The 13,160-nt window shown below is 43.5% G+C and overlaps 1 protein-coding gene across 1 annotated transcript in view; it reads right to left on the bottom strand.

Annotated features, from left to right (window-relative positions):
- CDH26 (cadherin 26) overlaps window positions 1–13,160 on the bottom strand; it is a 45,715-nt gene that overhangs the window by 27,998 nt on the left and 4,557 nt on the right. The window contains exons 3-4 of the mRNA XM_023511988.1: window positions 9,238–9,342; window positions 7,352–7,513 (exon numbers count right to left, since the gene is read on the bottom strand). Of these exons, the coding sequence (XP_023367756.1) occupies window positions 7,352–7,513; window positions 9,238–9,342 (267 nt within the window). The remainder of the gene's footprint in view (window positions 1–7,351; window positions 7,514–9,237; window positions 9,343–13,160) is intronic.

Here is a 13,160-nt window from a genome sequence, read left to right as displayed (position 1 = left end):
CTGGTCCTTAGAAATGATTGGTTAAATGGATCTAGAGCTGGTCCTTAGAAATGATTGGTTAAATGGATCTAGAACTGGTCCTTAGTAATGATTGGTTAAATGGATCTAGAACTGGTCCTTAGAAAGGATTGGTTAAAAGGATCTAGAAAGAGTGATGAGTGGCAGGGGACGTCACTGTTGAGGGGGAAAGAAGGGCCTGCCTGCAGCCCCTGCAGTGCTAACAGAGTAATAAGGAGCAGTGTGGCCTAGTTTATGCCGATGTATTCAACAACTTAAATGAAATGGACCAAATTCTCAAGAAAGAAAAACTACAAAAACTCTCCAGAGAAGAAATAGGTAACCTGAATAGTCCCATGTCTATTAAAGAAATGGAATTTGTAGTTTAAAATCTTCATGAAATAAAAACAAAAAGCTCCAGGCCCAGGTGACTGGAATCTGTCAAATTCTAGCAAAACATGAGGAAGAAGTAATACCAATTCAACAGTCTCTTCCAGAAAATATAGAAAGAAGGAACACTTCCCTCTTTATTGCATGAGACTAACATTATCATAATGCCAAGTCATATTTTTAAAAATTATAAGGCTATAGAACAATATTCTTCATAAACTTAAACTCAAAAGTTTTCAACAAATATTATCAAATAATAGCAAGAAATACATAAAAATTAGTACAAGACGAGCAAATGGAGATTATCCTGAGAATGTGAAATCAGTTCTAACAATGCCATATGATAGAACATTAATATGTAAAAATCAATTACATTTCTATAAACCAGCAATGCATAATCAGAAACCAAAATTTTAAAAACAGGGCCATTTACAAATATAAAATATATGCAGGATCTGTTTACTAAAAACATATATAACACTGATGAAATAAATTAAAGAAGACCTAATTGAATGCAAAGATACACTGTGTTTATGGACTTAATGACTCAAGGTTGCCACCATAACACCTCCTCCCAAACTGACCTATAAAGTCAGTGCAAGCCAAATCAAAAAGCTAGCAGAAATTTTTAGGGATGTCAACAGTCTGACCTAGAAATTTATATGGAAAGGCAAAGAGATTTGAATACCCAAAATACTTTTAAAAAGAAGAAGAAGACTCACACTATGTAATCTCAAGATTTGTTATAAAGAAAATAATCCAGAGAGCATAGCATTGGTGAAAAAATGAATACATAGCCATGGAACAAAGTAAAGAGTGCAGAAATAAGCTCACAAAATACAGTTTATTGACTATTGAGAAAGGTACAAAGGCAATTCAGTGGAGAAAGAACTGTCTTCTCGACAAATGGTGCTGCAACAATTGGATGTCCGTAAGCCAAAAAAGAAACTTTGGCTTTACATCTCACACCTTAGACAACAATTATTACTCAAAATGGACCATAGATCTTAACATAAAGCATAAGAGTGTGAAAATTCTAGCAGTAACAATGAGAAAATCCCCATGATGATAGATATGACACCAAAAACACGATCCAGAAGAAAAAATACCAATTAGACCTCTTCAATACATAAAACTTTTGCTCTGCAAAGAACAGTTATTATTAAAAAGAAAAATTGAAAAGACAAAGCCGTTGGCTGGGAGAAAATATTCGCATATCATATGCTGACAAATGATTTGGATACAAAACTCAAAAAAACAAACAATGCAATTTTCAAATGGGCAACGATTTGAACAGACACTTCTCCATGGAAGACAGACAGACAACAGATAATCCATCATTTGTCATTAGAGAAATCAAAATTAAAACCACAATGAGCACCACTCCCTACCTATTGAAATGGCTAACGTGAAAAACACCTGACCATTGCTCCGTGTTGCCAAAGACTCAGAACAATTGGAACTCTCATACATTCCTAGTGAAAACACCAAACAGTTGGGCCCCACTGAAGAATAGTTCAGGAATTTCTTATAAAGCTAAACATACACTTATGTGATCCATCAAAGTCACTCCTAGTTATTTACCTAAAAAAACAAAACTTGATGTTCACGTAAAATTTATGTTTATGGCGGCTTTGTTACGATCAGCAAAACCAGAAAAGAACCCAAGTGTTGTTCAGTTTGCTAATCAGCAATAACATGAAATAAACGTGTGATGTACGCAAGAGCACGGATGAATATCAAATCCAGACTTGAAAAGTGACATACTGTCCGATTCCATCTCTGTGACACCCCAAACAAAGGAAAAAGTTGTGGAAGGAGAAGAGATCAGTAGTTTCCAGGCTAAAGGTGTTGGGGAGAGATATAAATTTTACCATATGTATATTTTTGAAATGCATTTTTAGTGCAAAGGATTTTTTTTTCCAGTTTCTGGCCAGGGCTGGGTTGGAACCCGTCACCTCCAGCATATGGGGCCAGTGCCCTACTCCTTTGAGCCATAGGCGCCACCCCTTGAAATGCATTTTTAAAAGTAAAACACACACCAAGTGTGGAAGGAGTAAATGTACTTCAGGGTTCTAGTGTCATTGCTCTGTCCAAGAAGTTACAAAAGAAATACTTGATATTAAATCTAGTAAGTGAAGAATGAATATCATAACTTCTCTGTGGTCTTTGTTCCCCCCCGGAGAAATGTGAATGGAGCAAAAAGTTGGAAGGTAGGACAAGATTTGCCATTAATATTTCACAGATCTTTCTATTGTTTAAAATTTTATCAGAGGCCTTCGTTAATTTCACACCTAAAAAGTAAGCACAATGACTCCCATTCATTCCTGGTGGGAATGTAAATGGTGCCGCCACTTTTGAAGACAGTCCGGTGGTTTCGTTCAAAACTAAATGTGCTCGTCCCATACCATCCAGCAATGTGTTGAAAATGTATGTGTGCACGACGACCGATGTTTACAGCAGCTTTATTGGTAATTGCTGAAAAGTGGAAGCGGCACGAGGTCTTTCAGGAAGCGAGTGGATGAACTGGCTAAGGCACACCAGACAACGGACTGGTAGACAAAGATGAAAAGATGGGGATCCTACATGCAGACTGCTAAGTGGAAAAGCCAGTCTGGAAGGCGCGCGCTCTGTAATCCCAGCTGTGCACATTCAGTGGTTGCCAGGGGTTGGGAGTGGGGGGGACAACAAGGGGAGCAGGAGGATTTTCAGGGCAAGGAAACTTCGGTGCATGATCCTGTTGTAGGGAAGGCTGCCACTGGACCTCCGCCAAAACCCCTTAAGTATAACACCGAGAGTCAGCCCTCAGGTGCAGTATGTGCCTAACTTAATACTAATGCCAAACGTGGGCTCGTCAGCTGTAACGCCGCAGGCTCCACGGGACTGCCAGGTCCTAGTGACAGAGGACAGTGGGCTGGGGTGGTGGTGAATGGGAAACTACTTTCCATTCCATTCTGTGAATCTAAACCTGCTCTAAAACACAAAGTCCATTAATTAAAAAAAGATTCCGTCCCTACGTGTCAAACAAAAACTATTGCTTATTTAATGGAATATAACAAAGAAATATAATAAATATATGACAGAGAAAAGGGAGAGGGAAAGTTTTACCCCAGGCAGAGCCCTCTCAGCAGGGGGGCCCCTGATTCTCCAGGACCACCGTGTCCAGGTCAGGTGCTTCTCCAGACACTGGGAAAAGGCACAGAGCCCCAGCCCTTGATACAGGTGGGCTCGTTATAGCCCCGCAGAAGCCCTGGAGAGAGGCACCCTTGGCGTCCAGCTCTGCGCCATGCCCAGGCTACATGACTGCTCTGCCCTCTGCATGGAGGCCAAGTAGCCCAGGTTCAAGTCTGGCTCCTCAGGGCTCAGAGTGGGGCCTCCCGGGGAGCAGCTGGCTCAGCACCCCTCCTGCCCCCTTTCCGGGAGCCCTCCGGTTCTCCTCTGCATGACCTTGTGGGGGCAGCTCCTCCATCCCCCCCTGCAGACGTGCTGCTCACTGGTGCGCTTCTGCCCAAGGGCCCACTAGGCTGATCCCAAGCCTAGTCAGGTCAGCGGCCCGCCTCCCCCACAGTGAGATGGAAGGAGGCTGCAGGCCTTCTGCTACTGAACTAGTCTGCTTTGGGGACTCTAACATACATTTTTAAATTTTTGTGCAAGCAAATTGGCTCTCTCCCACACCATCTCTACATTCTCCTCCATAATTTATGACTGTGCCAGCAACTCTTTGCCCTTAATCACCCTGACTCTCTGCTCCCGGACTGCGCCAGCTGCAAGCCTTCCACTTACCAGCAAGAAGTGCAGTTTGTTTTATGTTTATTATTTTGGATTCCATTTATTATCCTAAAAGCTACATCTGAGACCTTTAGCTCTGTGAGATGCTTGAGAAGCATGAGTGCTGTTTATTCTTTGGCAAGATGCTGAGAATTTGGGGGGACTTAGAATCACAATGCAGAGGGGAAGTGTCACGGCTATTTCCTGCACTTGGAAAGTGTTTTCAGCCTTTTGTTATGGCCTTAAGATTTACACCCTTGGGTAAACAAACCATGGTGTGGTTGCATGATGGATCACCGTATGGCTATTTGAAATTACAGGCAGAAGATCCAGAGTTTCACACACAAATGAGCAGGTGGAAGCTTTGCAGGTGCCAAAAGCAAATTACAGAATGACTTAATGCCCAGGTTGGAAGTGGCCAAATGGCTGTGTGGGGGTAACAAACAATGAAACACTTATTTCAAGGAATATAAAAGGATGAATTTTGAGATGTATTTGTACCCTATAAAAGTGAACGTATTTTAACATTAATAGATAAGACTCCTATGCAGATAAAATCTGACTTTTTCCCTTTCCAACTCTGTCTCATATCTTACAGGACTTCTCACCTGCTTTCTGATAAATTTCTGGAATGAATAAGAAGTTAGCCTCTCCCCTCCCCCTCCCAAACACAACTTAATGTTTTGGCTAGTTTTGGAGATTCCTTCTGAGTCCTCATGAGTAAAGTGGTGCTACTAGGATGCTTTTTGGCCACTACATTAGGTTCACCTGATTTTTAATAATTCCCTGTCTTGATGGACTGCCAAAACCAATAATGAATGTTCTTCTACAGAAACAGATGGGTAAGCTAGGACGCACGTCCCTGGGACACTCACAGGACACTAGTTCCCTACAGCTTCCGTAGCAGACTGGGTGCCCTACAAAGAAACGTGTTCCCTCACAGTCCTAGAGGCTAGAACTGAAATCGGGCATCAGCCTTCCTCCTGAAGGCTCCGAGGGACAGTCCGTCCCCGCCCATCCCCCAGCTTCCTTCTGTGGTTCACAGCAAACCTGACGTTCCCTGGCACCATCCCAGTCTCTGCTGCCATCCCCACATGGCATTCTGCTCTGTGTCTGCCTGTGTCCACTGGGTCGTCCACTGCGTCCCCCCCAATCCAGTAGGACCTCATTTTAATCTGATTATTTCTGCAAAGGCCCTGGATCCAAATAAGGTCACATTCACCAGTACTTGAACTTGAGCTCAGACTCAAACACATCTTTTCAGGAAACATAATTCAGCTCATGACCCCTTGGAGGGCAGAGAACACATCTCACTGTGCTCGTGTATTAACCTCTTCATTCCTCCCACCTAACTGACAGAGAACTGTTAGGTAACAAGCCCTGGTCTTGACTGCAGGAAAAGGCAGGTTTTCCCCAGAGTTAAGAATAAGGCAGGATCTCTCCCCTCTCAGATTAACGTTCCAGTGAGGGTGATTCACTATCAACAGAAAAACAGATGCACAAGCGCACATTTCAGGTAATGAGAACCATGGAGGAAAACATGAGAGGGTGATGGGACAGAGCCTGATGGGGAAGGTGGAGGCGCCTCAGAACCCCACCCTGCATCTTCCCTCATAAAAGTCTGTAGTCTGATGAGAGGGGCGAGTATCCGATCATGACGTAACTCAGGATGCAGGACAACTGTGGTCCTCGTGATGAGAGGGCCAAGTATCAGGTATTTACATATCTCGGTATGCAGGACATCTGTGGTCCTTGTGTGGGACATGGATTTGGCTCAGCCAGGAAGCTCCAAGCACAGTCCCTTGAAATCTTGACATAACATGGCCAGTGGGGATCTATTTGTTTCTCTTTCATACTTTCACTTTCTGCTCTAAAGGGTGCTTAGGATCTATCTGAGATGTGCCAAGTGTTTCCATCTCAACTGTACGTTTCAGAAAACACTCAAAGACTTGGATGCTGCACCCTCAGCTGCTAGGCACAAAGGCCTGTATCAAACATTGAGCGTGCCAACCGTGAGTGCATCATTTAAAATGTTAAAAGCAAACAAACAACAGCAACAAAAAACAAGCACTGAGAGTTTGGCCTCATCCCTGCAGGGACCATGACCACTGCTAGTTCCTCCCGCTCCACACGGAGAAGCAGCCCAGGATCAGCAGGGAGGCAGTTAGAAATGCAGGTCTCGGCTCCACCCCTGACCTGCTGAAACAGAATCTGCATTTTACCAAGATCCCAGGAGACTGTCTGCTCATTAAGGACTGAGTAGCACCTTCTCTGGGCCCCCTTATGACAATTCCATGTTCCTTCTTTTTAACAACACCGCACAGAAGGGAGGCAAGAGTTGCATGGATACCGGAGACCCAGACAGAGTCATCTCTGCATGTCTTTCGAAGCTCTGGGAGAATAACTGCCTGTTTAAAAATTGGAGATTCAGAGCCAGCAATGAGTTAAGGGTGTATATTTTACTACATGTGTTCATAATGCTTTGAAGCCACCAGAGAAAACTTCACAAATTACTTTTCTCAAATGTCAAGCAATCTCTTCTTGCTCTGAGAACTAAGTCCATTCCCATGAAGTCAAAACAGAGCCAACTCTGGCCATCTGAAACCTCCTGGTAAAGGTTAGATGTGTAACATGATATACCTCCATGCATGCTGGGAACACTTTTACTTACAATTTCCCTTCCTGGCTTAGAACCTGAATTTCAACTTCATAACAGGTTGTGGTGTTGGGGTGATGAACCCCAAGAACACCTGGTTATACATAGGACACTGTCCGCAGGTATGTGAGTCCTCATTCATGAGATATTGGGCAGCCCAGGCAGTCTGTTTATAGTTAGTCTCCATAGTTCAAATGTCATTCATAAAAACTAGATTACCCTACTTTACAAAGTAGGCTCAACCTACTGTGACTCAACCCCCACATGCTTTCAGATATCCTGATCTGTTGGGATACTGGTCATTAGAATAAGGGTCTAGAGCAGATCGTCTTGACTTCAGGAACATTGCAAAGCCAAGGTCCAGGACCCCACAATGCTAATCTTTGCCCCACGCATCCTTCTAAAGTTTGTCACAGTGCATCACACCTCAGTGATACCAGAATCTGGCAAATAATCAGTCTAAATACTCCTGCACAAATACAATCGTCCTGCAGGAGCTTTCCAATAAACACAAGCTTAGATGCATCAAAGGATAAATACCAGAAAAGATGGCGTAGTCTCTCGGTCCACAGAGCGGTGAACGTATATTTTTCCATTCTTGTGATCTTCTATAGAAAACAAACCAATCTCTGGATATTCATCCACACCGGGTCCACTGATTAAATACATTAATGTCATATTTTCAGACATATTATTGAACAGCTGGAAGAAGAACAAACAGAAAGAAAAAAATGGGTGAGAACAAACCACTGTGATGAGCGAGGCTGAGGGTCAAAGGCAGCGGTGAGGATCACGCCCACAGGGGCCCCGCTGGGGACACACAGGAAAGAGATGAACAGGTGTGCAAAGACGCAGAAACAACAGTACTGGCTGAAACCAGTTTTTTAAAAAAAACTCTGTTATATTAATACATAGCAGCAATGTCCATCAACATGAAATAAATCATATAAGGACACTCCTTGCATCTCATATGCGATATACTCTGCAGCCGTTGGAGATTTATTTTCACTGCCAGGGAAGGCGGGCAGGACACCGCCTTAGACAAGACGGGCAAGTGGCAGCCATACACGTGACGTGATCTCGCTGCCTTTGTCCAGATTCACATTAGCAAATCTGCAGAGAGATACCTGTAAGAATACATACCGGTGTGTTACCAGTGACTATCCCTCGGAAAGAGAAGCGACCGCCCGACCGCTAACACTCAGAAGCAGCTCGGAATGAGCCGGCTCCCTCTGTCTTACTTGCTCTCCCTACTTAGTCTTTAGGACATCACCATAATGTAAGTGCTGTCACTGACCCACTGCATCGACGAAGGCACAGGAAGGAGATCTAACTCCCCCAGTCAGGACCTGGTGCCGTGGGGACACCAGCCCACACAGTCCTCCCAACCCTTGAGAGTATGTGCTTTTAACCACTAAGCCTTAAAAACTCTAACTTCTATGTTTTTTTTTTACAGTAGGCATATACTATTTTTTATAAATATGATAAAAATGCAAAATATTTGTAATGTTTTTCTAAAACTCACAGAATGTCCCAGCTATAGGAGAACTTAATCAGTACACAATTCAAAGCCCCACTGGTGCCAAGGAGTTAGCAGAAAGGAACATGGGCCAAGTATAAAGACGGTGGCATTCCAATGTCATCACGTGTCTTCAGCAGTACCAGGGGGGAAGTAGGGAATGGTGGAGACTGTGGTATTCCCGGTAACTCAAGCCCCAGCATATTGTTGTCACATAGGAATGTGGACGCCATGTGCTCAGAACTTCCAATTTTTTAAAAGCTTCTAGAAGGGCAGAATTTTAAACACAATCTTCCTATTTTTCAACAATGAAGTTTTTTTTTTTTTTTTTTTTTTTTGAGACAGAGCCTCAAGCTGTCTCCCTGGGTAGAGTGCCGTGGCATTACAGCTCACAGCAACCTCCAACTCCTGGGCTCAAGCAAGTCTCCTGCCTCCGCCTCCCAAGTAGCTGGGACCACAGGCGCCCGCCACAACGCCCGGCTATTTTTTGGTTGCAGCCGTCATTGTTGTTTGGCGGGTCCGGGCTGGGGATTCGAACCCGCCACCTTAGGTGTACGTGGCTGGTGCCTTAGCCGGTTGAGCTATAGGCGCCGAGCCAACAATGAAGTTTTTAATGAAGAATCTGTATGGGCCAAGTGAACCAGGCCGGCACGTTGGATTTGACTGGCATCTTGCTGTTGGCGATTCTCATCACACACTCACAAGGAGGAGTCCCACGCTCCAGCAGAAGAGGGTCAGGTTCTAGAACACAGGCATCCTGAGTCCCAGCCCGGTGCTCTATCTACTCCACTTCACCACCTGGACTCATAGCATAGGTCCTTTCAAGATTTAATTCTTCACCCCAAAGGGCACCGTGACACGGAGAGGGTGACGGGAGTCTGTCCTCAAAAGGCAGTTCCCTACTTACCTCGCCAACAAATTTGGGGAAGGGGCCTGGGTCTTCCTCCTCCAGCTCCAAGGTGGTGATGACCCATCTCCTCTTGGATCTCCGCAGAGGCTGATGGCATTCTCCCTGAAAACCCAAGTGACAAGGATGATGAGCAGCTTGGAGCCACTGCACCCTCACCTCACATACAGGCCCTGTACAGACACGTGGCACATGCTCTCTCTCTCAGTCCCCACCAGCCACCTAAGCGTGGAAATTACAGGTGCCTATTCTCTTAACAATGACACAGTCATTTCTAACTGTGGGGCACATGTCATCCAGCGATATCCTAAGGCTGACAAGATAATTTGAGAGTATCACAGACATGACATGAAAGACCTTCGCCAGCTACGTACTGAGGCCGTCCTGGTGTAAACACGCAAACAGATGTTGGCAACTTTTTCACTTCCCAATTCTCTCTCCATCTTCCTGGAATTATTAATGAGACCGTTTCCTTTCAGCACGGACAGTCCTTTAGTGCCTCTCTGTCTACTAATCTCCCTTTCAACAGGGAGAGGAGAAAGAAACTTAGAATTTGGGCTCAGGTATTTGTGAGGCAAGAGATTATAAATGGCATGTAACAAAGGTTTTATCTACACTATACATTTTTACAGCTATAGACTACTACAAGTGAAGCCGCTTTCTAGCCGTGTTAACTTTTACCCACAGCAATGTAAATTATTATTTTTTTAATTTCTGAATGATGAAGTGATCCACCAAAAGTAAACCACGCACACATCATACAGTGGATGTGAGGACGTGGCAGATTCGCCGTGTGCTGGGGACATAACTGCATACCTTACACTGGAAAATATTGAAGCCAATATGTTTTAATTTCACAAAGAAGAAAATAGTGTGGTTAAGCCTCTGGGCTAGCTCTCTGGATAGCTGATTTCTGATGTTCGCAGGCTGTTTGTGTTCTAATTAGATATTAAACCTCTTCTGAAACTCCCTGGCAGTTCCTCAAGGTTCTGAAAGGCCGCACCTAGTTTCTACTTTATTTTCTGCACACCAAACATTGGCAGGGCAGTAAAAAACATAAAACTGCAATCCATTCTCTAAGTGAGGGTACAGACAGACTTTGTTTACCAGGAAACTGACTTGAAAACAATTCCCTTGTTTGATTAGTATGATCATCTTACACTACTAAGGGTGTTAACTTTAAAAATAAAAATGACATTAATTAGTAGAGAATACGCTTATCAGTATCACGTAGAAACTGCCTGGAGTCACACGGATCTCAAATTAGAAACAAGAAAAAAAAGAATATAATTTCAATAATAAGATTTCTTGTTCTTTGCATCTCAATACTAATTATAAGAGAAATATCAAAAATAATTCTGATATATTATTACTAATGATTATGTACATTTTAAACCAGACAATACTACTCCTGTTACTAATTAATAAAGTAGGAAATAGAACTTTATTCCAGATAAATAAGATGTGTTTATATACACATACGCATAAAATAGCATTAGATGTTACTGGCTGGTGGGATTGAAGTGGGCTTTTATCCTGTTTTTCCCCTTATTTTTAGACATTATTTATCATAATCAATAAACAATGGAACTTCACACTTTATGCTTACATTATGATTTACATTGGAAACTACTTATTTATATAAATTACATCTCAACAACTTTCCCCTCCCCCAATAAATACATATTCAATAAGACCGTTGTACAGAAAGTGTCAGGTCCTGCAATGTGTATCAGAACCAAGTGCAAGCAAAAGTGTGTGTGTGGGCTCTTGTGTGTGTGTGTGCTTCTGAGTGTGCTCCTGTGTGTGCATGTGTGTGCTCCTGTGTGTGCTCCTATGTGTGCATGTGTGTGTGTGCATGTGTGCTCCTGTGTGCTCCTCTATGTGCATGTGTGTGTTTGCGTGTATGCTTCTGTGTGTGCATGTGGGTGCTCCTTGTGTGCGTGTGTTCCTTGTGCATGCACACGTGTGTGTGCATATGTGTGCTCTTTGTGTGCGTGTGTGTGCATGTGTGTGTTTGTGTGTGTTTGTGTGTGTGCTCCTGTGTGTGCATGTGGGTACTCCTGGGCACGTGCGTGTGTGCTCCTGTGTGTGTGCTTCTGTGTGAGTGCTCCTTGTGTGCTTGTGCTCTTTGTGTGTGCATATGTGTGCTCTTTGTCTGCATGTGTCTGCATGTGTCTACATGCGCACATGTGCACTCCTGTGTGTGCATGTGTGTGTTTGCACATGTGCTCCTGTGTGTGCTTCTGTGTATGCATGTGTGTGCTCCTGTGTGAGTGCTCCTTGTGTGCTTGTGTTCCTTGTGTGTGCACACATGTGTGTGCATATGTGTGCTCCTGTGTGCTCCTTGGGTGCGTGTCTGCATGCATGCATGCACTCCTGTGTGTGCATGTGTGTGTTTGCACGTGTGCTACTCTGTTGTGTGCACATATGCACGGCATGAGAGGGCAGAGAGAGGGAGAGAAAGGGAGAGAGAAAGAACAGTATGCACACAGGACAAATAAGATACAGCAAATGAGGCAATCAAATAAACAATTGGTGAAGTCTCATAACGGGTATGTCAGAATTCTTTGTATTTTCCTTAAAAGTGACAAATTTTTATATCAAAATAAAAAGTTACTAAAAAATTTAGGCTATCTGTATAACTAAGATTGAGGATTCAATCTATCACTAAGATTCTTATAAAAGTAAAAGGGAAAGTCTGTCTTTAAAAAATGAAACATTTTGGTGGCCCCTGTGGCTCAAAGGAGTAGGGCGCTGGCCCATAGGCCGGAGGTGGCAGGTTCAAACCCAGCCCCAGCCAAAAACTGCAAAAAAAAGAAAGAAACATGTTTAATGAAACCTTTTCATGTTATGAAATGTCCCCATTCGAAAGAAAATTGGATAACCAAATGCTTAAAACATGCCGAGGGAGTAGAAAACAGAACGAACTAACGCCACCCGTCGCCTTGGTCCATCAAACCTCTGGTTTACCAGATTTGCTTCAGAGTGTTAAATGTAAATTATTAGAGGTAAAACTGGAGCTCCCTACGCACCCTCCCTCCTCTCCTCTTGGTCAGAAGCAATCCTCACCCTCAATTACATTTAGCATTTCAATACATGTTTTAAACCTTCTCTCTCTCTCTATATATATATATGGATTTGATATATGGATTTATATTCATGACAACATGGAACTCTTTATGATTTTGGTTTTAGCTTTGTAAAATAATGGCCCACAGTAAGCATCACTGTGTAACTTACTTTTTTACTTGATGTTGCTTTTTTAGGTGTTGGGGCTCTAGTTCATTCACTGTCACCACCACACTGCAGTTCCCTGCTCAAATACGCAGCAATCTATGGACCCACTCTCCTCGTGATGGTCACTTAGGTTGGTTCTAGTACATATAGAAAGTTTCTCCAAAAAGGTGCTAGGATCATAAACATCCACATACATACAGAAAGTTTCTCCACGCCAGCGGTTCTCAAAGTGTGGTTAACCGGGGCACTCACAGCCTCTCACAGAGGAACACGAAGGCATTATTTTCCGATTTTACCGTGTGACAGGTGCACTGATGGTGCAGAAGAACGGTGCATGAAATTGCTGCTGCCTCAGCAGAGACACAGACAGGGTCCTCGTGTGCTTCACCACCAAGCACTTGATGGGGAAAGCCGAAAAGGGAAGGGAAAGAGAACTAGAATGAAAGAATTGCTTCATTGGCTTCATTCTTGTAATCACTTGAGAACTGATGAAATAGTAAAAATTACTCATTTTCTTAAAACATCACACTGGAGGGTCCGTCTTCCAATGTTGTCTGCGACCGGCAGAGAATCCGTACAAAGCCCTACTGTTGCCCAGCAAAGCAGAGGGTGCGTCTCGGGGAATGTACTCGTGTGACTGCTTGAACTTCCAGCTGAAAAGACCACTTTTTGCGGGGGGGGGG

This window comes from Otolemur garnettii, unplaced genomic scaffold (genome assembly GCF_000181295.1).
Source record: "Otolemur garnettii isolate 467f Iridium unplaced genomic scaffold, OtoGar3 scaffold00023, whole genome shotgun sequence".
Taxonomy (NCBI): domain Eukaryota; kingdom Metazoa; phylum Chordata; class Mammalia; order Primates; family Galagidae; genus Otolemur; species Otolemur garnettii.
Note: the sequence above shows the minus strand (reverse complement) of the source record. Positions and strands in the feature narration are given on the sequence as shown.